This window comes from Limanda limanda, chromosome 7 (assembly GCF_963576545.1).
Source record: "Limanda limanda chromosome 7, fLimLim1.1, whole genome shotgun sequence".
Lineage (NCBI taxonomy): Eukaryota > Metazoa > Chordata > Actinopteri > Pleuronectiformes > Pleuronectidae > Limanda > Limanda limanda.
The window spans coordinates 4,468,138-4,495,529 of record NC_083642.1 but is presented as its reverse complement, the minus strand read 5'-3'; the positions used below and the strand labels follow the sequence as shown (position 1 = coordinate 4,495,529).

General features: G+C 41.1%; 2 protein-coding genes across 3 annotated transcripts; one reads left to right on the top strand and one right to left on the bottom strand.

Moving 5' to 3' along the window:
• Positions 1–3,669: 3,669 nt before the first annotated feature.
• Positions 3,670–21,054, bottom strand: spats2 (spermatogenesis associated serine rich 2). The gene is made up of 14 exons (XM_061075543.1): positions 20,953–21,054; positions 16,501–16,747; positions 15,575–15,654; positions 14,777–14,885; positions 14,314–14,363; positions 13,837–14,059; positions 12,966–13,136; positions 12,708–12,843; positions 8,251–8,309; positions 5,552–5,661; positions 5,340–5,442; positions 4,225–4,376; positions 3,981–4,138; positions 3,670–3,764 (listed from the first exon to the last, which is right to left on the bottom strand). Exons 2-14 carry the CDS (start codon positions 16,523–16,525, stop codon positions 3,683–3,685), a joined length of 1,458 nt encoding a protein of 485 aa, XP_060931526.1. The 5' UTR covers positions 16,526–16,747; positions 20,953–21,054; the 3' UTR covers positions 3,670–3,682.
• Positions 21,055–23,535: 2,481 nt separating this feature from the next.
• Positions 23,536–26,002, top strand: pym1 (PYM homolog 1, exon junction complex associated factor). 2 transcript variants are annotated; one of them, XM_061074748.1, is made up of 3 exons: positions 23,536–23,794; positions 24,663–24,756; positions 24,992–26,002. In XM_061074748.1, exons 1-3 carry the CDS (start codon positions 23,764–23,766, stop codon positions 25,476–25,478), a joined length of 612 nt encoding a protein of 203 aa, XP_060930731.1. In that variant the 5' UTR covers positions 23,536–23,763; the 3' UTR covers positions 25,479–26,002. The 2 variants fall into 2 exon arrangements, with proteins under 2 accessions (XP_060930731.1, XP_060930730.1); XM_061074747.1 differs by having other exon boundaries at positions 23,536–23,815.
• Positions 26,003–27,392: the final 1,390 nt, after the last annotated feature.

The window sequence follows — 27,392 nt, the reverse complement described above, 5'->3', positions numbered from 1 at the left end:
CGCTCTTTCAGAGAATTTAATAAGCAGTTTGTTAACATCTAAAGGTATTTTGGGTCTTTTCAAAGTAAAATAATCTCCATTTGCAGTTACAACTCAGACACTAACACCACAAACTTTACAACATCAACTAATATAAATGATTCATGTTTAAAATGGATTCAGGTTCTCTGCAAACACAAATCACCCCTGAGTGATTCCCCCCCCGTTCCTCGTGTTTGGACTTTTGAACCTATGATGTTTTTTTTTTACACACAAATGTTCCAGATGAACTTCTGTTCTTCTTTTACCTTCTGTCTTTCCTGTAATTGGCAGTGTTTTCGGTGTAATGACGCCCTCTGCTGGCTGTTCAGGATCTCTTTCTTTTACCAAAACATGTGGAGACATCAAACCTCAGATTTACACAGAGAGGCAGGAAAAACCATCCACTAGATAGAATTATTAGTTTGAAATTGCAGTCATATTTTTCTCAAGAATTATTTCTCGGGAAATTAAAAAAGCCCTATCTCTCATTGTTAAGTGAAAAAATATTCCTTGAAAGTTTATGAATTTATATTTAAATTTCCACCAAGTTCAGTGGAAACCCATCGTGTACTTTTCGTGACCTTGCTGACAAACACTTGAGTTAAACCACAACAAAAAACTCCAAACATACACGGTCAGTATTGCAAACGGTTTATTCGTAGTAAATGAAAAGTGTGCCATTCAGTGAGAAGGAGAGAGAGAAAGGGGGGTGGGGGGGGGGGTCGGGGACGGCTGATGTCTTTGGTCCATACTCTGGTGGAGGGGACGTGGATGGATCGGTGGGAGACGAGAGAAAGGCACTTGAGTTTATAGTTGTCTCAGAGAATCGTCTGGAGGAGGACACAGGCTCTACTGGAAGAAGGAATCGACTAGATGTTTTAACCTCCATTATGCCTAATATGAATATCACATACAGAATGCCCTATGGGAGCACAAAATTATATAGCTACATATATGTATATACAGTAAGGAATCAGAACGTAAAGCGGGAGGAAACAGAAAGGAGAAGTGTTGGAGCTTTACCCTTTGGAAATGTTTACAAGCAAAACAAAACGGCAGCAACTTTTTTTGTTTTTCTTATTTTCTTAAAAAACGGGACGAGATTATTTCTTTGGCGATAAACTAATATTCCTACGGTTTTGGAATGTGAGACAATGAAAAGTGGTTAAAGCGAGACGGACAAAAATCCCAGACGAGGAAACTAAAGCGTCTCTGATTGAACGAGTCCAGCGGATTCTCTGGAGTAAAAGCTGAACTGTTCTTCCTCCCGTGTCCGGCAGCGTTCGAGCGGTCGGCACCGCGGCTCGCCGTCGACCCGCCGAGGAACTGGTCGGGCTTCATTGTAGAATGTCCAACAACTTCAGTCAATAAAAGTCTCAGAAAGAACTTTTAAAGGGGTTTAACTTCTCAGGAAATACACTTTTTCACCTTCTTACCGAGAGTTGGATCACAAGGTGACACAGCGCTGGATTCCCCTGGTTGACCTCCAGGTAGAAACTGAACTCAACAGCTGAAATGATTAGTTGATTCATTTGTAGACAGAAAATATTCATCGGCATCTATTTTGATGATTGATTCCTCTTTCAATTGACTTGTTCCAGCTTCTGAAATTTGAATATGTTTCGTTTTTCACATGTCGACTAATGTGTTGATAATAAATGGATTTGTTTCACGTCTCCGTAGCGGAACACATTAATCTTGCCTGAGGTTTAAAGCAATTTGAAAATAAACCATTAAACTGATTGTCGTTTCACTCTTAAACTCCAGTTTCCTTCTGTCTCTTAACCCAGTTTGGACGAGACAATCCTGGATGATCCAGAAGTTTATTCTTCATCCCTGAACGTTTTCCCTTCAGAAGACAAAGCACAAACTTCACTCCCTTGTCCAGGAGTTTTCTTTTTATCGTCTCTAGATAACAAAGTAAAAAAGTGTATTTCCCAATTTCTTTTAAATTCCTTTAAGTCAAACTGTTACAGCACAAATTTACCGAAAGCCGCAAACAACTGAGAACTAATTTCTCCAAAAAATACTCATGAACAAAATCTTTCCTATTAAAAAACAAAAAACTCCCTATGATCAGAAAACCTGATTAACACACACGAATCGGGAGAGAAAACTAAATGAATTCCTTTCAACAAAATAAAATAAAAATCGTTTTCTTTTCAAAACGTCCCTCTCGTCCTCAGACAGTCTGCTGGAGGGGAAGACGACGCATGAAGGAAATGCAGCTTTAACGTGACGGAGAGTTTCCCTCGAGGAAACTGCGATAACAGGTCGCGTCACAAACATCAGAGGTATTCACCAGCTTCTCGTTTGCAAAACTACGGACGATAACGAAGAGATGAACCCAGTCGACTAATCAGAAGCAATAGAACAAAAAAAAAAAGATATCTGCGAAGTCGATAACGAACTTCTGATGCGACGAGAGATAAAGTGAGGATATAAAAAGAGGAAGAGAAGATCTGGCAGGTTACTCTCCGTCTGGATCTACATGCGCCATCTGTTGAAAGAGCCGTCGTGATGCAGACATTTGTAAAAAAAAGAAAGAAAGAAAAGGCAAATGTGAGGTCGCTCTGTGACCAAAGGCAAGCACGTCAGCAAAACGCCATTCGTGGGCATTTAACAAAAAAATAAATTACCGAGAGCAAACTGGATGAAAAGTATCACGTGGAGAAGTATGAAACAGCGTGTGGACAGATTCCTTTGTTATTAGCTTTTAAACATAAGCTCTGACGTGGTTCTACAAAAGGTAACGAGCTAACAGGAGCTTTCTGTTCTTTATACTAAGATGTGCTAATTAGCTGCAGCTTCACACTTCTAGAACACCGACGCCTCTCGTGTTTCTACGCCGACGCTCGGCCACAAAACAAATGAGCTAATTTCCCCAAATTGTCGGGAACTTTTCCTTTGAGAGTTCACAGCGTTAACGAACTCCCTCAAGTTGGTAGCAGCCGTAAGAAAAGCTCTGGATTACAGTTTGATATGTTCTCTAGTATTCTGTCTTTTACCTTAAAGAGATTAACAATAGTCTGTAGTGTTGATCGCAGGTCTTCTCTCCGGACCCCTGTTCACGCTAGAACTACTTTTGCACTTTTACGACGATTTCCACAGTGAAGGCATTGAAATGTTTCTGGGAGACGAGGAGAAAACAAAAAGGAGGAGGAGGTGTAAATCAGAGAGCCGACAAAACGCCACCGCAAAAATAGACACAGTTCTACGAGCTCGACTTCAATAAGAGCACAAATCGCTTCGGATGATCCTGTCGGTCTCTGGCTCGAAAAGCAAGAAGATGAAGAACAAGAGTCTGTCGATAGCGCCGCGATGAGATCTCACAAACGGGCTAAAGATAGAAGCTGCTTCCTAAACCAGGATGAGAGAAGAAGAACGAAAGAGAGAGAAAAGAGAGCGACAGCGAGAGAGCGTTTCAAGTTTGAAGGATGAGTGGACTGATGAGGAGCGGTGGCACTACAGCTCCACTGATGGAAGTATGTAAACTTGTGTTCTATTCTTCATTGAGAGGAGGAGTTAGTATGGTGTGGGTGTGCGGGGTGTCGGGGATGTGGGGGGGGGGGGGGCGTTACAGGGAGGAGAGTGCAGGGGTTAGTCGGGCTGGGGGGGAGGGGGAGGGGGGTGTTTGATCGAGACCAGGATTTTCCAAATGTCAAGGGCAGGGCGTCCGCGGAGGCCTCTGTGGCAGCCCGTTGTGAGACGATCGGTCTGGGTTGTGGGAGGACTGGGAGGGAGGGGAGGACTGGGAGGGAGGGGAGGGTTGGGAGGGTTGGGAGGGCTGGGAGGGTTGGGAGGGAGCGGAGGACTGGGAGGGAGGGGAGGGATGGGAGGGTTGGGAAGGATTGGAGGGTTGGGAAGGATTGGAGGGATTGGAGGGACGAGATGGATTGGACGGACGGCTAGGATGGGAGGAATGGGAGGGATTGGAGGGACGGGAGGACTGGGAGGAATGGGCCGGAGCCCTCGAGTTGTTGGTGCGCTGCGAAGGATGAGCGCCATCGCTATGGTAACGGTTGTTAGCCCGAGCAGCGTTCCTCTCCTGGTAGGAGGAGCCGTTATACCGCTGGAACCCTTGGCCCTGGAACGTGCGCCTGTTGCCCTGGAAAATCTGGAGGAGAACAAAAAAGAAAACCAGTCAGCATCTGAAAGGGATTCACGTCTTTAACGGGAAACATCAGGACTCGTGCGGCCGACCTGTTTGTTTGGCGGGGGGCGGTGGTCACTGGGGGGGCTCTGGGTCTGGGTGGGAGGAGGAGGAGGAGTTTCCTGGAGACTCGGGCTGGCGACGGAAGAGGACGTGGAGCTGCAGCGGGACCGGGCGGAGTAACCTGTGCGTGGATGATAAACTGGAACAGACACACAAACCACTCGTTACACAACAGGAGATCGACTGAATCAGCGATTTCCAGCTCTAAATGTAAACGTGTGACATGAGAGAAACAACCAATCAGCTGCAGTGTCTGAAGTCCTATTCTGTGACATTGTGTTGGACTGAAGCAGTAAGTTTCATATATTTGGGCCGATTGAGTCTCAAAAATTGTATCGTGTTTTTTTCAACCTAGAAAAACCTAAACTATGAATCGTGGACATTGATCTCGATGCTACTTTGGTCACGAAGATGTTTTTAAAGACTTATTTACTTTGCTATAAGGCAACGTCATCTCAAGTAACAAATTAAAATGAATTTAAAGTGATTATTTGTTAGATAGAAATCCTGCAGAATGACTCCAGCCTCTGTGTTGACAGATCTTGTTTTTTGACTCGACCAATGCAACTTTGAAAGTGTGTGTGTTTGTGTGTGTGATTGGATGTCAGATGATATTGCACTTTCTTTATTTTACCGTTTTGCTGTAAATATTTCTGCATTTTTTATGTATAGTTAATAATGTCAATATTTTACAAAGTTCCTACATTTGTCTTCCTGATGATTGTTACTATTCTAAATTGGTGTTTTTCATTTCCTTAATGAAGTCACACATTAAAGTTTGAAATGCCTTTTTCCAAACGTTTCACTTCCTTCTTCCTTCTGTAATGAGCTGATTCATTATAACAATGAAACCAAATTTACGTGTACAATGAACCCCGCGTACAAGAACCTCTGTCACGCTCAGTATATCAATATATAAGCTATGTACGCACTTTGTGTAAGCGCCATTTTTCCTGTGCAGCTTACTGCCTAGGATTAGTGGTCCATGCATGATAATTTGCTAGACACCGCAGTTTCCTGACCTGTGACCTCTGAATAAACTTGCTTAATTTTAACTTGAGAACGACGACTCCTGCCTTTGATTTCCAACCGGATTCCGTACCTGATCCAAACCCTGTGATGCTCGTCTTCAGCGGCTCCAGATCGAACGTGAATCTTACTGCTTTCCCGAGGTCCTCATCGTATTTACGTTCACTCACAAAGTGCTGCAGAGACACAAAATACACCAACAATCATGTTAACTGTATCACATTAAGCACTCGCAAAGATTCAGCAGGTAAATGTGTTTTAAGTCGCTGCAAATGATGTTCTTACCTTGATGTCTGCGCGCAGCTCCGTCAGCTGCTCCTCGGACATGGAGGCCGACTTGTCCGTCAGCCGTCGGAGCTGCTCGGCTTTCTTCTGCCGAGCGTTCAGAATCAACACTGAAGCACAGAAACAGAGAAATGATCTTTAACTGACGTCAAGCTCCTTTTTTTTCCATTTTTTCTATGAAACAAACCAAAAACACGTTGTGCCTTTTTGTTATTCAAATCAAAATCAAATCAAAGTTTATTGTCACATGGTCCCATCTGGACTTCCTCAAAGCCTCCGGGTCACCAGAGTTGAAGGAACAGGACCGTGCTCTGAGCTTAGCACGGACATTAGCATTTACCCAGGGCTTTTGGTTTGGGAAAGTCCTGACACTGACCCTAGGGACGACATCATCGATGCATTTAGAGATATATGAAGAGACAGACTGTGTATTCGTTAATGTCCCCATCCGCTGCAACACAGAACATCTGCCAATGTTATTTCTTCCTGTTTGACAGTTCGACAAGAATTCAAGATTCTGTCCAATTAGGAGCAAAATCGAAATGTAGCTGAATTTCTTAGAAAATGTGGAACATCTGTTGCTTCTACATCTGCAAAACTCAGTCTCCCTGAGAGTCTCCTGCTGGAGACTGGAACAATACGATTATTCTGTTGATCAATTCATTTATACAATCAAATTGACCGTTAAACCCAGGGGTTTCCAAACTACGGCCCGCCATCCATTTTGAATTGGCCCGCATTAACAACAAAAAACTAACAATTTAATAGCACTTAAATGGCACTTACTTATAGCACTTTGTAGTTTTGCTTTATTTTTGAAGAAACTGTACTTTCTTGATTCTTGTTGTTCTGGGTTTGAACCCTCGGGATTAAATGCAATTATTGTAAGTCGCTTTGGATAAAAGTGTCAGCTACATGTAAGGTAATGTAATGGACCATGGCCCACTGTATTGTACTTCTCAGTTTAGACACTAGGTGGTGCCCCACTCACCCCTGACCTGCCAGCTGTCCCTCAGAACGCCACCACGCCCCCCGGCCCTGAGCAAGACGTACTGTCAACAGTCCGCTCCAGGGCGGGGGGGGGGGGCGTGGCGGCGTGAGTGGCCCACAAGCTCTACTGGTTTTATCCAACAGTTGAAAACCCCCAAATTCTCAGTTTGAGATAAATAAAAACAAATGATCAGATCTGAGAAGCTGGAGGTACACACTATGATGCATGTATTCTTTAAAAGTGACTTCAATTCATCATTATTAATTAATTCAATTAACTAACGGGATAATAAATGAACTGTCCCAGCCTTAACAGAAAGATCCCTCTCAGTCCCAGTGAGACCAGTTTCCCTCGGAGTATTCAAGGCTATTTTGAAACGAGACGAACAAAGTGCAGCTGACTCAGCGTCTCTAGGTAAACACGCTTCGGAGATAAAACGTTTTTCACGGAGTCACTGACACACAATCATCACACAATGAACACGCTTCCTCACATGTCTGAAATGTTTTCCTTTGGCAAACAGACCTGAACCCTTTGACCCAAGGATCGTTTATCTATGTACAGTATCTATACAGTAAGTTCAAGGACTGTGTGTGTGTGTGTGTGTGTGTGTGTGTGTGTGTGTCTGAGTCTCATGGAAACACAACACGTCTTGTCGCTGTGCTGCCTTCTGATCTGGAAGAGAAAACAACCCCCAGAGGAATCATGACGTCTTCTGCAAAACACGTCTCCATCATGAATGAAGCTGAACATGGATTCAACAAAGAAGGTTTCTCCCTTTGATCCAATGAAACTGTCACAAAACATGAACCTTTGGATTTTTTTCCTGATCTTGTGGCTGAGCTGCAAATATGAGAAATGTCATCACATCGACCGCTTTTTATTCTCAAGCAACAATGTTCCGATGTTTTCTGTTTGCAACTTCTCAGATACTTTTATCTGTTTTACATTATAAATCCATCTCTTTTAGAATTACTTGAACAAAGAACCTTTTCGGAATCTACAGAGTTTGGCACAGGGTCAGAAACACGTTACTGACTCTGACGGAATTGTGAGGATCAGCTGTGTCTTGGCTGTATTATGTAATAATAAATCTAGTATCTTTGTAAGAAGTGGACTCTGTGTGTTTATCAGTGAAGTCTGCTCCTTCAGGACAGTCGAGGAGTTTCAGGAAACGTGTCAGTTTCGAGAAATGAAACACAGGGAGCAGATAAACGAAAGTTAACATTCTGAGGAAATCGGGCTTGTGTAATGTGGAAGCCTTCGGATTTCTTCTCTTTCCTCTCAACTCCCCACACACCTTGCACAAAGACAGCATTGAGTCTCCCTCGACACCTGACACTATTCACTTTTTCCAGGCCTGGAACACACAACACTCGACACTGGGAGGACAGAAGAAGAGAGAATGGCCTACTTGTACAAGTATGCACTCCTGCTCTGTCATGTTACACACAAACACACACACACACACACACATACAGCGGTATGCTCTAGGTATATCAAGACCCTCAGGGCTCCACTGCATGTTAGAAGAGAAACTGGGACTGGCTGTCCCACAACGATCTCTGATACTTCTGCTCCGAAAAGGGATTTAGGTCAGAGTTTCTGGCCCCTGGAGGCAGGTGAACACTTTCTGTGAATAACACCAGTGGCTCCTGGGTGGTACGTGACAAGCTTTGCTCTAAACGCTGGAAAACACAGTACTTACTGGCATCTGCTTTCACTTTGTCCATTTCTGAGAGCAGAGTCACTTCTCTGTCCATTAAACTGGAAAGAGAAGAAGAGAAGAGAGAGATTTTTCATTACTCTGTTAAAGAAAAGACAATATCGTGCTGGCTGACTTCACACTGAGATAACAGAGCAACTACAGTAACATTAAATAAACCAAGAGGCTGCTTCATATTCACTTTGAAGCTGCTGAGTGTCTGATCCCAGTGAATGACAACAAAATAACACAACATAAATAATACAGTTGCGTAAAGTATTTGATAAGATGAGAAGTGGTGGGTGTCCTGATGCTCTCATACTCGATCATATCCGAGTCTGCGTTCGTTTGCAGATATGATAAACTTATTTCAGAGAGTAAACAGACCAGAAAAGATGCATTCATGTTCATATTCTATATTAATAATCTTTCTCAATTCAAGTTGTACGCGTTTTCTTCTTATTTATAATGAAGTTTATGGTTAAACTGTAAAATATCAAGCCTCAATTACATTTCTTTGTCATAAGTGTTTGATAACGACATCTTAGGAATCAGTGTCAAATACCAGTTGATATATTGGTATCAGAAATGTTTGCATCTCTATACAAAAAAATCCATTTCAGTTTCTAGTTCACTTCTCGTATCTGTGAAAAACCTGGAGGGACAAAGTACATTTGAACAAACTGTTCCATGACTTCCTGCTCGTTTCAGATCCAAGTCCACTGTAATGTACCCGGTGGACTTTTTGACCACTGGAGATATGGAGCAACGTGGGGCCACACTTTGCTTGTACTGTGGTAACACCTAACCCTAACCGGGGAGTAGGGACGGGAATCGGCAGGGGCCTCCCGATACGATACTATCACGATACTTAGGTGGCGATACGATATGTATTGCGATTCTGTAAGTATTGCGATTCGATATTACGATTTCCTGGGATTTCTTTTGGTTATTTTTTTTTTTTAAGTACTGGACCATGGAAAAATGTTAAATCATTCCTTCAAATACAACACAGTCAAATTCAATTAGAGCTTTACAAGTTTTGTTTCAAATATTAACATTAACTTAATGACTGCCGGGCAGCCAATAGAGAAAATAAATAAAAATGTGCCCTATTATTGTATAGCCCCAGTCAACTGCACACAAACTGACAGATTAAAAAAAATGTAAGCCACCTAGGCTACTTTTAAACAATAAATTAAAGGTAAATTAAATAGAATGAATAAAAGTTTACTTAAAATATAAACTTTGAAATAAACAAAAAGAAGGCTATTGTTGTTTGCATGTAGCCGATGCAAAGCTAGTGCTTGGGTATGTTTAGATTCTTGTGCAAAAACAAGAGCTGGTCAACATGCTCTGGGGTGATGTTGCTCCCCCAATATATCCCCCCTGGTATAAACCAATAAAAAAAAAAAATTTCCATTAAATTTTTTTACAAAATCGATTCGGGAGGCAGCATATCGATTTAAAATCGTTATTCACAAGAATCGCGATTTGTAACTGAATCGATTTTTTTCCCCCATCCCTACCAGGCAGGCACAGGTGCTTTAACAATATCATGTGTTGGCAGTGAGAGAGACTTCCTGCAAGCGAACGTTGATGTAAATGAGGCAGGATTTGTTTTATTCATAACTCTGCTCTCGAGTGAACACTGTACATCACGATGAGAAACAGTGAACTCAAACAGAACTTTGTTTCCTGACTCCACAGACTTCAGTAGAACAAACAGCCTGTTGGATCGCATCAGAGTCTGAACGCAGATAAGAGGAGTTTAGACACTTTTTGGATCATTTTCTAGACAGACAATTGGTCATTTTGGCCACTAGGTTCACCTGCTGCCTCCTCTTTGGTATTAACATGGTTTGTTTGCTGTTGCTTCTTCTGCTACAGAACCAGAATGCAGTTGGGAAACATATACGCCCTGTCCGCCTTCAACAGGAATGAGCAGGACGTCTGTTGAAGTCTCAAACTCGTTCATGCGACTCCTGTGTTTCCTTTCATGTCCTCCCTTTTGTGATTTCACTACATGAATATGCAAATATCCAGGAGTGTAAAAAGTGCAAATGAAAGGAAGGAAATGGCGTCAGAGTTGTTTTTACTCAACCGTCATGTCGTGTCTATAATAGGAACAGACTGAAACCGTGGACAGTTTCTGACAACTTGAGACCGATACAGCCCTGGTCTGCTCCTGAGGGGCAGTGGGTCAACACATTGTTCAACCTGCTGAGCTCTTTGCCGTCATGATCTCTGCCTTGCAGCACATGAAGCCTCTGAATAGAAGATACCCACAACAGTATTTTTGACAGCTGGCTGGATTCCAGTGGTGTGAATTAGGCTACACCCATGAAAACGTTGTATCTTTCATTTGATATTATAAGGCTGCTTGAGGGGGGGGCACGTAAAGCAAATACTGATGTCATCTACTCATTGTGTGGCTAACTCTCTGCTGTTTGTAGGTCACAGGTATGTTGTGTTGTGCACTTTAACTTTCCAAAAACTGAATCCACTTCTGTTCCATTTCATCACAAAGTGAGTCTCAGCCATAAAGATAAATATAGATATATATAGATATATAGATATATATATAGATATGTAAAGATAGATATATTTAGTAGGGCTGGGCAAGTTAACTCGTTTTAATCGAGTTAACTCAAGTGATGAGTTAACTCGATTGTTTATCCGCCAATTATTTTCTTTTTTCCTGTTCTGCAGCATTATTTTCTTTTTTCCTGTTCTGCAGCATTATTTTCTTTTTTCCTGTTCTGCAGCAGTCAGCAACAGACTTTCACAAAATAAAAGCCTGACTTTCACAATAAAACAATAAATAATCAAACCTGAGTGAATGCGAGATAAAATTATTAATCGAGTTAACTCATCACTTGAGTTAACTCGAGTTAACTCCTTTGAAACGAGTTAACTTGCCCAGCCCTAATATTTAGATGTATATATTTTATTTTCTATTTTAAATTTTTGATATTCTATTTCATTGTTATTCTATTTGATTCTTTTTTATACTATTTCTATTTTTATTTTATTTTTTTGGTTTGAAATTACTGAGCATTGCTTAAAGAGAGTGCGTGACCCAAGCATTTCATTGACAGTGACTACTTCATGTTATCTCTGTTCATTTGACAATAAAAAATCTTGAATCTCTTGAGACGCTCTGCAGGAGCATCATGGGAGCGTGAGGTGTTGAACACTAACAGAACAATCTGTCTTTTATACGTGTTAAACTGACAAAGCGCTCAGCTTGTACAGACCAGTGCAGGAGAGGAGTTAAACGGATCACCAGGTCAGCTCAGAATATCGACAGGAAACCGCGGCATCGTGTTTCCGCTTTTCAAAGAGAATAGTGAAGGTGCTCTTTATGAGAAATACACCACAACCCATGACCACTTAAGTATATAATAATAGATAGATAATATCAGACTGCAGACGTCCTGGTATTAGTATACTATAGGTAATACTAATATACCTGATACTTCCATTCTAATAAGGATTAACTCCACTTCATCTTCAACCCAATACCATCAATTAGCCAGTGAGATACTTATCTAGTGCCGCAGTTAGTAATCCTTACAGCCAATGTAGTATTACTTTAATTATTTAGTATGAGTGGTTTTATCATATCTTTCTTAATGAAGAAATCAATTTCAGAATGAATTCATTAATGTAGAATTTATCAATAGATAATGTCTGGTAAACATGAACAGCAAATAATATGTTTATAAATAAAATAATTCATCCACGGATTAAAGACAAACTCTGAGTAATGACCCAGGATGATAAAGTCTTTAGTTTTGTATTAATGGTTGAAATTTCCATACAGTCTTGTTTCTTTTTAGTCTTTCTCAATGAGCCCTTCCCACCAGAGGCAGCACAAAGGCAAACCGAGGTTGAACATATAGAACAGTAATTTTTCCTATTATGCAATGTTCTGTCTCTTCAACATCCACGAGGCCAAAGGTAAGAAAATGCCCTTTGACTCACTGATGCTACAGAAAAACCTAGAAAAATGCAGCAACGCCCACATCCCTGTCTTGAAAAGCAACTTCAGCCACGCAAAAACATTTCTCAACAATAACTGTGGAGCAGGAAGAACTACTCTGGGCGTCGAACGTCCCTTTCATCTGTCCGCTGTTCCACCGCCGCTGGAGAAGCGTGAGGATCAGGCAAATTAGAATGCGACACATTTAAATATAACAACGCCTTTTAAAACTCACACGGAAGCCACAGTTCTTTGTATCTACCGTTCTGTGACTCATGTTTTAATAAGTTGAAACAAATGTCTGACTCAGAAAGGCGACAATTGTTATCAGAAGTTGTTCGGGCTGAGAGGCCGGTTTGGTTCACGCGTTCCTGGAGGAGGTTCTCGATGCACTGGGGGCAGTTTTGGTGGAATCAAATTTTTTAAAATCACCTCAGGATTCAGCCGAAGCTTTAGAAGAAATGAGACGTACCAGCTCTGGAGCTCGGCAAACGTCTGCTTCATCCTCTTGATCGACGAGTCCATCTCGTCCTTGACCACCATCCTGTAGCGGGTCAGGGAGGCGGTGCATCGCTGCAGGTCCTTCACAGAGCGGTCGATGGTGGAAGCTGGGGGGGGGGGGGGAGGAGGAGTTAGAGATCACTCACAGACACGTGATGCATTTTCTACCAAATTCTTACTACAAAGTAAATTCCGGGGAAAGATAATTCGAGAGTCATAGTTGTCTCACCGATCTTCTTGACCGCTGGTTCATCAGTGATGGGTCCTGATGAGGACGTGGGGGGGTGTGAGTTTGGGCCGGGCCTGCGTCGGGCCTTATTGCCTCTGGGAGCCGGATGATTTCGTCCTTCCTGCGGAGACACGGGACTCTGGGCTCTGTCTTGACTTTCTGCTTCTGCACCTGTGACGGAAAACAAAAGATGATTAGAAACTCTTGCCAGAAACGTTTGGCCAGAAAAAATTGACGAGTCATCTTCCCTAAGATTCTCATCAAAATATGTAAAATAAAATTGTGACTTCTCATTTTGTTATTGGGACTCACTGAAGACCATTTTGATATTTTTAATGACTTTTTAGATTCACCAATTGTCTTGGGCTAAACCAAATATGTATTTTCATAATTCTGCTTAATATTTCCCGATGAATCAATTATCAACACTAAAACAAGTCCTGTGTAACTCTTTACAAGTCGACGTCTTCAGTTCAGTCTGACATCTTTACGATGTCACTGACCTTTGACCTATCGGATAATAAATGGCATCACTCCAACACATAATCTTATTAGAGGTTTGTGTGAAGGTTTGTTATAAGTACTTTATGGATTCTTGGGATATTTGTACAGTACACAGGACCTTTGACCATCGGGTTCTGATCCCTGCTCGGCCGAGTACAAAAGGACGTCTGTACCAAATGTGGGGAAATTCCCTCCAAGTGTTCCTGAGGTATCGTTTGCAGGAGAATGGGTCAAACGGACATCAGGCACAGAAATGACCTGAGCAACTACTTGAGAATAAACCACTCGTCTTTCTTTCCTTCCGCCCTGCTCTCTCTCTCTCTCTCCCTCCTCGTCTATCACATTGTGTCTGAAGAGCCATTATTACCAGTTGTTTCGGACGTGGCGGGTTCAGAGTCCAGCTCTGCTGCGTCGAGGGAGGCCGAGTCCAACTGTTCACTCAGAGAATCCAGTGACTCCCCGTCCACCACCGATCCGTTGGCGTGGAACCCGTTCATCTCGTCCTTCCCCTCGCCGGCCGGCGGCGCCTCCGGGGGGGCGAGCTCTGCCAGGGCCTCGGGCTGAGGCTTGGGCTTCTTTTTCTTCTTGGGCTGGAGCAGGGAAATATCAGTGTCAGATTCCTTTGTTCACTTTCTATTTGTTCCTTATCTGTTTCCTCATCAGCTCGCTGACTTGAGATTGTTGGCATTTGATCCATAACATCGTTTGCGATGCAAAACAAACAGTTTGAAATGAACCGTGGACACTTTGAACCTGACGTCCTGAGAAGGTTGGTAACCACGGGTGACAGAAATGTGTGAAATAAACAAGTCAACCTTGGAGATGTGGGCTTTCTGGTTCCTACCTTCTTCTTGCCGGTGACATTCCACTCTTTCAGGATCTCAACTGCGCTTCCTAAAGCAAAACGCAAACAAAGAAGACGAAGTTGCAAAGTGACATATAATAGATTTACAAGTTTATAATCCTATTAGTGGAACGCCCAGAGGTGGTGTTTAGACAATTACACACAATGAAAGTTTAACAAAGCAGCGTGACGTACAACGTGACGTACAACTTTCTTGTTCTATTTTTAAACCTGTGAAACCAAAAGGTATGTGTGTGTGTGTGTGAGCATCGGAATGTTTGACAAAAAGCGTCCAGAAGGTGAAGCACAAGTTATGTGGGCAGCGTGCCAGGACAGCAGGTCGGTAAATGAAGTAAACTAACAAACTGTTACACAATCTGAGTGTCTGTGGAAGTAGGCATTATGTAATACGAGCGTATAAAGAAGCTTTGAGCTGCAGGTCAAGCTCTGGCGTCTTGGTTACCTTCTATGAAAGCCTGAACAGCTTTGTCCACGCAGTTCTCGAAATGCTGCAACACCAGAACGATCTCATTGTTGCTCTTGTTGGGGACGACTGCTCTGACAGCGCTGATCTGTAAGAAAACCACAAAGCACAAAGTGTAAGAGAAACCATTGTCAAGACCATAAACCTTCTCAAGGTGACACAACATTTACTGTCAATTCACACCCAAGGTATTTACCTTCCTGATTACGTTTTGCTACACGATACAGCACTTAACTCTGAGTCTTCTTCATTCATTACAAATGTGTCAATACAAATGTCTTAAAGAGTATTATTCTAGCAAACATACTCGCAGCTCCAGCGCAAATATTTGAAATTAACAACTGTGTCCGCACCGTGAGATATTACCTCTCTGTAATCTACTGTAAATATGAAAAAGAAAAACATGATAACATGACATAACAAAATCTAAATATCCTGCGGCCATGACAATATTACAACACCACAGTAAAACCAAAACTCTGTGGTGTGTCACATTGACCGTAAATTGTTACATAATAGATTAGCAGCTTTTAGGAGGACAGGGTGACCCGTCACGAGTCTCCACAAGGAGAGAGCTCGTGCAAAATCCTTTTTTTTTTTTTTTACAAGTTATCTAAGGAGCCGAGCAACTGCACGTGTCAGCAACATTTTAGCTGATATGTCAACTCCCATTGATACATGAATAATCCAAGAGCCAACAAGAGCTCTAAGCCTTGTGTCCACAGTTTTACAGCTCTGACTGACAGGTGGAAAAACTGCAGTGTCTTCTCTTCTCACCTTCTCCTTCATCCTCTCCGCCGTGCCTCCCTGGGACATCACCATTTTCGAGCGAGTGTCGAACACCACCCCCGAAGTATCTGGAAAACAAATAATAAACGCTAATCTCCATCTTTCTGTACAGGCGTGGAATTTTATTTGCAAACCACTTCGGAAAAATCATTTGCAAAACAAAACAACCTCCAGACAGCTTCAAGGATTTTCTGAGAGAGAGTCAAGTTTATCCACACGAACAAAATCTTAAGAAAACCCACAGATTTGTTTCCTGTGGATTTAATTTGAATTCAGCAAACAATCACTGTGGCCTGGAGGTGCAGGGACACTCGCTAAGGTTTTTTTAAAGCACAGCAACGTTAGCTACTTGCAAAAGCAGCGAGCAGTTGTGGAAAAACACAAAGAAACAAAAGACACAAATCACATCTGTGCGAGTCTGGAATCTGCATCTCATTTCAATGATTCATATCCACTGAAGTTCTCCAGAAAGACATTCTCCAGAAGAACAAACCTCAGGGTTCCTTCCACCACAGGCAGAATAACAACTGGATCAGCTGAGTGGGAAGAGTCAGGGCAAACTCCACAGCTAATCTACGGCCATTTATAGATGACACAGAAATATAAAAACACTGCTGAACCCTTGTAAAGGTTGTTTTCTCCCTGCCTGTGTGGAAGTGGGTGAGCGTCACTGTAAATGTCCACAGCTTATATTTGTTTTGGTGTCTCTTACGCCACAGTCAGAGACTTGGGACTACTCCTAGATGTGATGACAGACAAGCGGAAATTCGCTTGCTCAATAAATTGTACATTGGAAGTTCTTAAAGTAAATGCTGCAGCCATGAAAACAACGAATACAAAGTCTCAGTTTGCTTTACTTCAACAAATGAACACAAAACATTAAATACAGATTTTTTAATAAGACAAGTACGTACCCTTTTGGCTGTTTTTCTTTGCCATGTTGTAACAAAGACGTTTGTGATGCTTGGTTTTAACTTTCCTCCAGAATGTAAGAGAACTGTTCAAGTGTGTTTAAGCTGTTGCTCAGACGAAGACTCCACGTGTGGTCGCTTTCTCTTGGAGGGTTTCTCCGTTGAGTCACAACTGGCAGCAGGTCCAGATCAGTCCTCCACCATGAAGAAGAAAACTGTGGTTCTCTTTGTGCTTCTTCACCAGATTGATCTGCATCGAGGGTTAAATTGAGAAAAGGAGAACTAGCGATCAGAAATAGTTTCATGTTAACTTCTCCAACAAGTTGTATGAAGTGAAAAAACACAGAAACTAAACCTGGAGTTCTGCAATATGTGAAAATGTGAGTGCAAATTAAAAAAAATAAAACATTTCCCCTGACTATAGAATATGAATGAATGGTTTTCAATAAGTTATTGTTTGCCTGGTAGAGAATCTGCGGGAGAATCTGCAGTTAATATTTTCCTTGGCAGGAGAAATGAATTTAGTTTTCGGGGGGGGAGTTAGTTGGGCTATAGAGCAACACATCTTTGAAGGGTATTTCCCTTTTCTCTGCAGGAGTGACAGGCGCTAATTTTCTGAGGGCAACACAGAATATTTATCTCTGTGACTACAATGATTACAGCTGTAAATCTAAACATTTGACAAATCGGGGTTTGATCAAAGATTACCACAAGTATTTTGGATTTTTTCCAGCAGAATATCTGATGCCACAGATGAGCGAGGAATTATCCCGGCATTATAAATGTGAAATTCAAATCTTTGATCGTGTGCCTGTGGACTCGGCGTAACCCTGACATGTGGTTTAATCTCATGCACAAACTATTTGTCTATTCGTGGACATGAAAGGTTGAAGTAGCTATTGAGGAAGCTGACGAGTCTGACGGTCACACCCTGCACAAAGGAGGTTATTAAAACACTACAATGCACATGCTGAGACGACGTTTTTAGTGTTTTACAGATGAACGTAAATCTGTAGGAAGAGAATTCCTTAAAACAGCGGCTTTAGTTTTAAAACGTGAACGTGGGACGAGCAGTAAGCGCTGGTCACAGGTCAGTGATGTGAGCAGCGGCCTGAGACCTGCAGGGATCTCCACCTGAAAACCAGTTCCTTCAAATGAATTTCAATTTTGACAGGAAGCCAGCGTTATAAGAATAATAAGATGTCAGAAGACCTGAGGGACCTTGACAACAGTCCAGCAGCGGCAGCAGAGTTCTTCTCGGGACACGTGACGGTCCAGAGACGATTTATTAAGGCAGGTGAAAAGAGTTGTGGTCGTCTGAAGGGGATGAAGGGAAGTTATGAATGATAATCTGTACGGGCGTTACTCTCCAAATGAAACCTGCCTGTTCTGAAATGCAAAAAATCCCTGTGATCAAAAAGGTATTTTGACATTTCAATGCTTTGTAATTAGTCAAAGTAGCATTTGCACGTCTCTATAACAACGTTGTGTGTTTTGCAAACAATGCCTTCACCGGGCTGAACAGTCAACACTGAGCCGGCAGGTCAGACACACACAAACATCCCTGTCTGCTTTAATAAAAAGAAAAGGCCTGAGCAAGGCGTTCGGTTATCTCTCTTTTTACAGCCCAGCTGTTTCCTTCTGGAGGATTTCACTTTCGGACCCTGCTTCTCTAGAAAAGGAAACTTAGAAGTTGTGCAAACCCACGCCCTGCTGATTAGGACTTGACATGTCACAGAGTCCTGCTGGCACCACACCTTCACACACACACACGTCAGAGTCACACACATGCACAGTCAACAAGTGACACTGCAGCGGCCAGTCACGCAAACACCGATGTTCCCGGTGTTTATCAAGAGGGAAGGTGCTCGAATCCACAAGAGAGCCAGGTGCACAGGCGGAGGTGGGTTCAGAGGTGGAGAAGTTGACCGGTTGAGACAAGGAGGATGCGAGTGACGCATTTTAAAAATTTAGAGATGTAGATGTGGAACGAGCCACACAGGCAGACAAACGCACAACTGCAGATGAACTGTTGCTTTCGGTTTCAAGGGTGAAGGCCTGAAACCGAGGGGCGGTCAAGCGGTTTCAGTGAAAAGCTCCACAAGTATGGACCAACCTTCCACTGGGAATCACACAATATACATCGTTGTCCTCTATTAAATCATTTTTAATGCTTTTAGTTTATAATAGTTTTATAATATGGCTTTTAACTAGATTTATTGTGTCTTCGTGTGTCGTTTTTCTATCATGTTTGTGAAGCACTTTGTAAATGTGTGCTTGAAAAGTGCTATATAAATAAAGTTATATTATTAATGCAGGAAGGGTTTTAATTGAGGTTAAACTGGGAATATTCTCTCATCCACACTTCACCTCCTGATTGGAGAAACCACTTTCTGCTCAAATGCACTTGAGCATTTCTAAATCTGGGTTTTTAAAATAGTTCATATGTTTTAATGAAAGCAGGTAGGTACTTTGTAAATGTGTACTTGAAAAGTGCTATATAAATAAAGTTATATTATTATTGCAGGAAGGGTTTTAATTGAGATTAAACTGGGAATAATCTCTCATCCACACTTCATCTCCTGATGGGAGAAACCACTTTCTGCTCAAATGCACTTGAACATTTCTAAATCTGGGTTTTTAAATAGTTCATATGTTTTAACATGTTTTAATGAAAGCAGGTAGGTACTTTGTAAATATGTACTTGAAAAGTGCTATATAAATAAAGTTGTATTATTATTGCAGGAAGGGTTTTAATTGAGATTAAACTGGGAATATTCTCTCATCCACACTTCACCTCCTGATTGGAGAAACCACTTTCTGCTCAAATGCACTTGAGCATTTTGTAAATCTGGGTTTTTAAAATAGTTCATATGTTTTAACATGTTTTAATGAAAGCAGGTAGGTACTTTGTAAATATGTGCTTGAAAAGTGCTGTATAAATAAAGTTATATTATTATTGCAGGAAAGGTTTTAATTGAGATTAAACTGGGAATAATCTCTCATCCACACCTCACCTCCTGATGGGAGAAACCACTTTCTGCTCAAATGCACTTGAGCATTTCTAAATCTGGGTTTTTAAAATAGTTCATATGTTTTAACATGTTTTAATGAAAGCAGGTAGGTACTTTGTAAATATGTGCTTGAAAAGTGCTGTATAAATAAAGTTATATTATTATTGCAGGAAAGGTTTTAATTGAGATTAAACTGGGAATATTCTCTCATCCACACTTCACCTCCTGATTGGAGAAACCACTTTCTGCTCAAATGCACTTGAGCATTTCTAAATCTGGGTTTTTAAATAGTTCATATGTTTTAACATGTTTTAATGAAAGCAGGTAGGTACTTTGTAAATGTGTGCTTGAAAAGTGCTGTATAAATAAAGTTATATTATTATTGCAGGAAGGGTTTTAATTGAGATTAAACTGGGAATATTCTCTCATCCACACCTCACCTCCTGATTGGAGAAACCACTTTCTGCTCAAACGCACTTAAGCATTTCTAAATATGGGTTTTTAAAATAGTTCATATGTTTTAACATGTTTTAATGAAAGCAGGTAGGTACTTTGTAAATATGTGCTTGAAAAGTGCTGTATAAATAAAGTTATATTATTATTGCAGGAAGGGTTTTAATTGAGATTAAACTGGGAATATTCTCTCATCCACACTTTACCTCCTGATTGGAGAAACCACTTTCTGCTCAAATGCACTTGAGCATTTCTAAATCTGGGTTTTAAAATAGTTCATATGTTTTAACATGTTTTAATGAAAGCAGGTAGACAGATAATCAGATGGAGATTCCTGCAGCAGCATGAAGACAGACACACAGAGCTTCTCTACGCCCCTGCAGCTGCATCAGTCCCACCAGCCTCCAGATGTTCCTGCAACACGTCTGCATGAAACACACACAACAAACACACACACATGCATGTCCCAACAACACACTTTCCCCTCAAATCTCAGACATGCACAACCTTTGCTTTATCTCTATCTCCTGCAGCGTCCTGCACGTTTCAGAGACAACTGAGAATCAAAAGGGTGAAAACTTCCCTCTTGACAACATGTTGTGGGTGAATTGTTCATTTTGTGTGTTTCCTCCCTGCGTCACTTCGGAGCTGTTTTGTATTTTTTGTTGGGGGGGTGGTGGTTCGACTCGAATCCCCCCCCCACCAGCGGCGGCGGACGCTAGCTTGCTAACCGAGCATCGCTTCGCACATTGATGAGCAGATCAAACATCCCCCAAAAAAACGGGATTTAACGCAAAAGTAATAAAAACGCTATTTGTTTGATTTGGTTTTGGTTGCGCCTCAGCTAGCACGAAGCTAACAGATCCCTCCACATTAAACCCTCTGCTGTCATGCTAACATCCCCTAGCTCCTGGGGGGTGAATCCCGGGGAACCAGCAGGGTGTGGGTTCGATTCCCGCGGAGGAGGGAAAGCGGGTGGAACACGTACCTGTCTGTGGAAGGAGACGTGATCCGCAGCTGGAGGACACTCGAGCTGCTGTCCGCGGTCGATCTGGATCCGAGACTCCGCTGCTGAAGAGGTTTTCTGCCACCAGACTCCCCCCGGGTTGCCAGGTTGGACTCGACCAGTCCTCCTCCGCCTCCGCCCTCCTCCGCTTTAAAGGGAGAGTTCACCCAACATGGAGGTGGGGACCAAACACTTCTCCTGGAGGCTCAGATCTAAATCCATGGAAGTAAATGATGCATGAATATGAACATAAACCCAACATCATATGTGATATGTGTTAATATAAACCATATTGATATTATATATCATTTTATACCATTATATTGTCTTTTGCACACTCTGTCTACATATTCTTACACTCATAGTATATTGTATTATCTATTGTTTAGTCAAATACTTATATTTATACCTCTACTATATATCATATCATACTCTTTGTTTATTCTTGTATATACACATATTTATACATGTGTACATGTTATTATTATTATTATTATATTTACTATTATTATTATATATACTGTTGCTGCCATTATTACTATATACTGCTATTATTTTATTGACGAATTGTTTTATACCTTGTATTACTGTGTATATATATATATATATATATATATATGCATATTTATTTCATTCCTATTTATTCAATGTATTAACTTTTAATGTATCAACTTTTTTATTGTACCCTCGGCACCATTGTAAATGAGGGTCTTATCCCTCAATGTGTCTTCCGAGGCTTAAATAAATATTCAATCAATTATATTGGTATAATTACTATCATATATAAATATATATTATGTTATATTATATACTATATATACTGTACTATTTTTATATACTGTCTAACAATAACATTACCATCATATCATCAGTACTTTTACACTCATCTTGCCACTGCACCTTATCTACCTATTTATCTTGTGTTTCTGTTTTTATTCTTTCTACCTCAATATTTTTTTATTTTATTCTATTGTATTGTATTTTATTGTATTCAAATATACCGGCTGCTTTGACGACTTAATTTCCCTTCGGGGATGAATAAAGTAATCTATCTATCTATCTATCTATCTATCTATCTATCTATCTATCTATCTATCTATCTATCTATCTATCTATCTATCTATCTATCTATCTATCTATCTATCTATCTATCTATCTATCTATCTATCTATCTATCTATCTATCTATCTATCTATCTATCTATCTATCTAACATGCCTCCATGCTGATCCTGTGGTGTCAACCCAAATACGACTTCATTTAGAATCAGAATCAGAATTCTTTTTTTTGCCAAGTATATTTGCACATATAGGAAATTGCCTTGGTGTGGTTGGTGCAATGTACATACAAGATAAAACAACAATTGGATATAAAACAACAATATATACAGTAAGACACACTGTGTTTTCAGCCTTAAAGTCCACTGTTGTCCTTCTCCGGTGCCACGTTTGTGCGTTTGCAGTCCATTTTGCACACAGACACACACACTGTGGTAGAAATGATTGACGTGTATATGACTTAAAATGGAACTGCATTGTAAACCTTTTATTTTAGTTCATTCGTTTATTTGACATTGATTTTGTGAAGCAAATAAAGTTATTATAAACACTGAATCCCGATTAAAATGATTTTTGTTATCACCTGTAGGCGCCGTTGATTAGACTGTAGTGTCTTGTTGTCTCAGGAATGATTATTGATTTTTCAAATTCATATTTGTCCCCAGAGGGAAATCCTGAGGCACATAGAGCATTTCAAGACAATAAGACAAAACAAGAAAGAAAACAACAATGATCCGAGGACAGTTAAAACTGTGTGGTGTCTGTTTCCACGGCCCAGAATTAATCAACAGACCAGAGAGTGTGTTTCTTTTATTTATCACAAACCATAGTAACAATAAGATTGTCATAGCAAAGAGTCCCAGTAACTTACTTTGAGGTTTGCTATGTACCAATAGACTGAAATAGGAATTGAAACAGATATTTTCACACGTACGTACAAACAGATATAAATAATGTCCGGCTATGAATGAACACAGTTCCACGTACAAGCCTCTGCTTTGTTCATTTGTCGTGTTGCTGCTGTTACTTTTCACAAACACCCATTTACTTCGAAATACAGAAAAAAATCTGTATCAATTTCAAATTTATTCCAATCATCAGTTTACTCGTTAACATAACGGTAATAATACCTTTGACAGCCAGCTTGAATGACGTTTTTTTAAGTTGTTTTATATTGTTTTTTAATTGTGTTGTTTTACTACTTTCATGCATGTATTGTAAATACTTTCAAAATGTTATGCATTTTGATTATAGTCCCCCTCTTTTTTTATTTTAGCAAAAATCTAAAGGCATTTAAATGAAATTTCCTGGCAGATTAAGTAATTTAAGTTATTGTTGTTACTTTTAATAGATAACATTTAATGATTCTTGTTCTTAAACTGCATCTAGTCTCGTTTTGTTATTGTGTTTTTAAAAGCTGTCTTGTGTGTCTGCCAAAGCTCCAAACCTGGCAACCCAAGATCCACGTCGTCATTTCCGAATTTGAAGAAAGGGTGCGCTGGGTTTCTCCACCTGCGCCCTCCGGTTAATACACTCACATTTCAACGGTCGTTGTCTGTCGTCCCCTCCCGCTGTCCTCGCCCTGAGTCCCCGCATGAGGACCCTGCTATGACCGCTGTCGCATGGAGGGAGGACACGTCTTTTAACCACAAACATCCGGAAACTACCGTAGTTTGTCCCGGTGACGTCTGAAGACACCGTCCGACTGAGGCGAGCGGGGAGCAGGACACAGCAAAATGGCAACTCCGTACGCGACGGACGATTCCGGTGAGGACGCTGCATGTGCCGGTACCTTGTCTCCATAAAAACAACACAAACATCTGGATCGAACACACAACAACACAAACATCTGGAGCGGACACACAACAACACAAACATCTGGAGCGAACACAGGGGAAACCACCGCAGAGCCACAGTCCGGCAAACAGCAGCTAGCTTAGCATGCTAGCCGTTAGCCGGGATGCTATTCTCCCCCTGTAGCTTAGCTTGTGGCTAACGCAAGCCTGCAGATTGGGAATAGAGCAAAAACAAATAATATTAAAAAATACTTGTAAAGAGAAACTCGTTTTATTTGTGCAGCTTCATTGCAAAACACTTTGAATTCGCCACGTTACCGTCCTGTGTATTAGCTGCGGTGGTTAGCCTGCTGCTAACGTCAGCTAGCTTCTTCTGCAGCTACTGTTGAAGCATCAAATCAACCAGCATGAGGTTTTACTCACAGACACACTATGTGTTATTTTGTGTTCATTATTATTAAAAGTTTGTTTTTCACGTGTCTGGGTAGAGAGAAGTTTATTAACATCAGCCTATATGTGGATTTAACATGTTATATGCTGATCAATGAGGTTATTGATCAGGTATTTAATATTTGTATGTGATTACATGTGAATAAGAATAATAACAATCTGATCAGTATTGCACTTACATCATAGTACTATACTAAATTATACTTATTCCTGATATAATCACGTATACCAGAGAATAGAGCATTTATAGTTTCAGTGTCACATGTGTTATAAAAGTCCAATAAGTCGACTTGAAGGATTCAGCCCAAAGTTGACAAAATACATTAAAAGTCCTTAAAGTATCCAGGTCTGTTCATGTAAATATATTAATGCTGTACCTGTTCCTTCAGGGAAATTTATAGTTTCCACTCAGAGACCTGATGGAACTTGGAGGAAGCCGAGGCGGGTGAGGGACGGTTATGTTCCCCAGGAGGAAGTACCAGTGTAAGTGCATTACTTCTTTTTTGTTGTACACAGTGAATTATTAATCATAACCTTAATGAGAAAATCAGTAGATTGATTGATCGATTAATGAAAGAAACAGACAGATTAATCACCAAGGAAATAATAGTTTGGTATTGAAACAAGAGGAATCTCTGATCGATTAGAAATGTCCAATATTCTTTACAAATTTGTCCTTTTGGATCCTCACCTCAGTTTTTGTCTCTTGCTGATCTAGCTACGAAAACAAGTATGTGAAGTTTTTCAAGGGCAAACCGGACCTGCCGCCCGGAATGAGCCCGTCCGAGGCGGATCCACAGAACCAGCAGAAGATCCCCGGCTGTGCAGACGGCGACGGAGCCAACCTCTCAAAGACGGCCAAACGCAACATGAAGCGCAAGGAGAAACGGAAACAGCAGCAGCCGGACGGAGACGTGGACGTGGAGTCTGTGAGCAACGCTGTGGAGAACGTGTCCATCTCAGACGGCGGCAAGTCTTCAAACAAGGCGGCGCCGGCAGCTTCGGCCTCACCTGCCGACGATTCTTCAGCAGCAGAAAAGGTCAAGAAGATCAAAAACCTGAAGAAGAAGCTGCGTCAGGGCGAGGACCTGCAACAGAAAGTGGACTCGGGGGAAATAGAGCAACCGACAAAGGATCAGTTGGAAAAGCTGGCTCGGCTGGAGGCCTTACGGGAGGAGCTAGTGCAGCTGGAGCGGGATTCCTGAAGCAATAAAGGACAGAAGAGTCCGACTGGACAGACAAACTACACACTGACACACAGGGAACGGACCTCTGCAGCTTTGTGGTAAAAGTTTCCATGTAACATATTCTACCTGTTTGATATTCACCATGAACTTTGAATTCACGCAGGTTCAGCTCCCTGCAGAGAGCGACATCCTCCGAACTGTCGAGCCTGTTTTTTTAGATTTCAAATCTCCGAAAACAACATCGTGACTCCTGCTCGTATACTTGTATTGTTACAAGTGCAGTATTGTGTAACTGATCAGCTATAAACATCTTTTTAAGACCTCATTGTAAATTGTTCTGTGCATGTCTGTCTTTTACATGTTGTACCTTTCACAGCATCAGGAAAACAGAAAACAAATCATGTTTTTGTCCGAGAGGAAATCTTTTGTTGACCTTTCTGCTTTAATATTTTTGTCGATGACCGTACGGCCTCATGTTGTGCCACTAATGTAAAGTCTATACAGTCACTACATTAATTAAAGTTACATGCTGCGTAAAGACCTTTATCTCTTAATGCGTTTCCGTTTTAGAATTCCATGAATACTGGGGATTTGCTGATTTAACTGTACCCTGGGGTCCTGGGGTATTCTGGAAACAGGTTACACACGTAAAGGATGAGGCTGGTGGAGTTTGTTTTATCCTCTGACTACAAATCCCATGAAAAGACCAAAACCAGCAATGATTTGATCCATTTACATATATTGTCTGTGCAACAGAATGTTATTAAAAACACCAGTGACCCAGAGTAATCATCACAATGAGCCTTTAGAATAATGAACAGACTGAACTGCTCCTTTAAGTTCTCACTACAGCACCAAACATGTATTATCCATTTCTGAGAATAGTATTTGTTGGGGAGTACTTTACTTCCAGTTGTTTTAGGAAAATACTGTTCTTATTAAATTCTGATAAGTTTAAAAAGAATATTAGATTTGAGGTTAACTTTTAAAGGGGCAGTCCAGCATAGTAGTCTTGTGTTTTGATAAAGTTTGGGAATTCGAAAGTAACTGATAAAGATAGAAAAGTTAAAATGGAAGGATAGAGTCTGAGATATACTTGTATTTAGTCTGTTGTGGAGTTTATACTCTCAAAACACTAGATCCTATATTTCCCATAATGCAGTTTTCCCTGGCCTGGTAAACTCAACTTAAACTCTACACTGGTTGTAACAACGAAGTTTCCTTTTAACGAATACTCTGTCCTTATTTGATGCTACACACTAATTTTACACAATGTATGTTTTACACCTGCAGTCTTATATATATGAAGTCGACACACTAAGTTGTTTTACACAAAGATTCATAAAACATATGTAGACAGATGTCAAACTGTGACTTCAGAACTCTGGTGTGTGCTGATCACACTTCACAAATAAACAAAGTGTTTTTTTTAAATCAAACGTTTTTATTTTCTTTAATCAATCCATTGTAGCATAGTATATAAAACCCCATATCTGGTCATTAGTGTGAAGTATAGATGCTTTTATTCTCTCAGCATCCTCAGGTTTGTGCTGCACCTGAGAGGCAGAGCCGAGGAAACACGTGAACGATGACCTCTACTGGTGAAGAGCAGGAACTGTCCAGTGCATCTGACCTTAAAATACTTGTTAAATGCAGCAGCTTTAATTGTTAAAGACGTGTGTGAGCATTTCCCCTCACATTCCCCGAGCTGTGGTCCACAGTGTTGAAGCAGGGAAGGAGGCGTTGTCCGTCTCCATTCATAAGACGATGGCAGGCGATGTTTACACGAGGGCGTTATTGTCTCTCCATGAATGGGCCTCTGCATTTTGAACAATATAATTAACTGTTGTCTCAAGGAGGAGGAAGTGTGGTGAGTTGTTTTCTTCTCAGAGCTGCATCCACACGCCAAAGAATTCACGGCCAACATCTGTC

What these genes read in the sequence shown, in the direction of transcription:
- spats2 (XM_061075543.1), bottom strand. Translation starts at nt 16,525, where the DNA reads ATGGCAAAGAAAAACAGCCAAAAGG. An exon ending in ACCAGCGGTCAAGAAGATCG is followed by an intron (nt 12,844 to 12,965) that starts GTGAGACAACTA and finishes CCCCCCCCCCAG; the next exon opens with CTTCCACCATCGACCGCTCT. An exon ending in GCCCCCCGCCAAACAAACAG is followed by an intron (nt 4,139 to 4,224) that starts GTCGGCCGCACG and finishes GTTCTCCTCCAG; the next exon opens with ATTTTCCAGGGCAACAGGCG.
- pym1 (XM_061074747.1), top strand. Translation starts at nt 23,764, where the DNA reads ATGGCAACTCCGTACGCGACGGACGATTCCGGTGAGGACGCTGCATGT. An exon ending in TGAGGACGCTGCATGTGCCG is followed by an intron (nt 23,816 to 24,662) that starts GTACCTTGTCTC and finishes CTGTTCCTTCAG; the next exon opens with GGAAATTTATAGTTTCCACT. An exon ending in CCCCAGGAGGAAGTACCAGT is followed by an intron (nt 24,757 to 24,991) that starts GTAAGTGCATTA and finishes TTGCTGATCTAG; the next exon opens with CTACGAAAACAAGTATGTGA.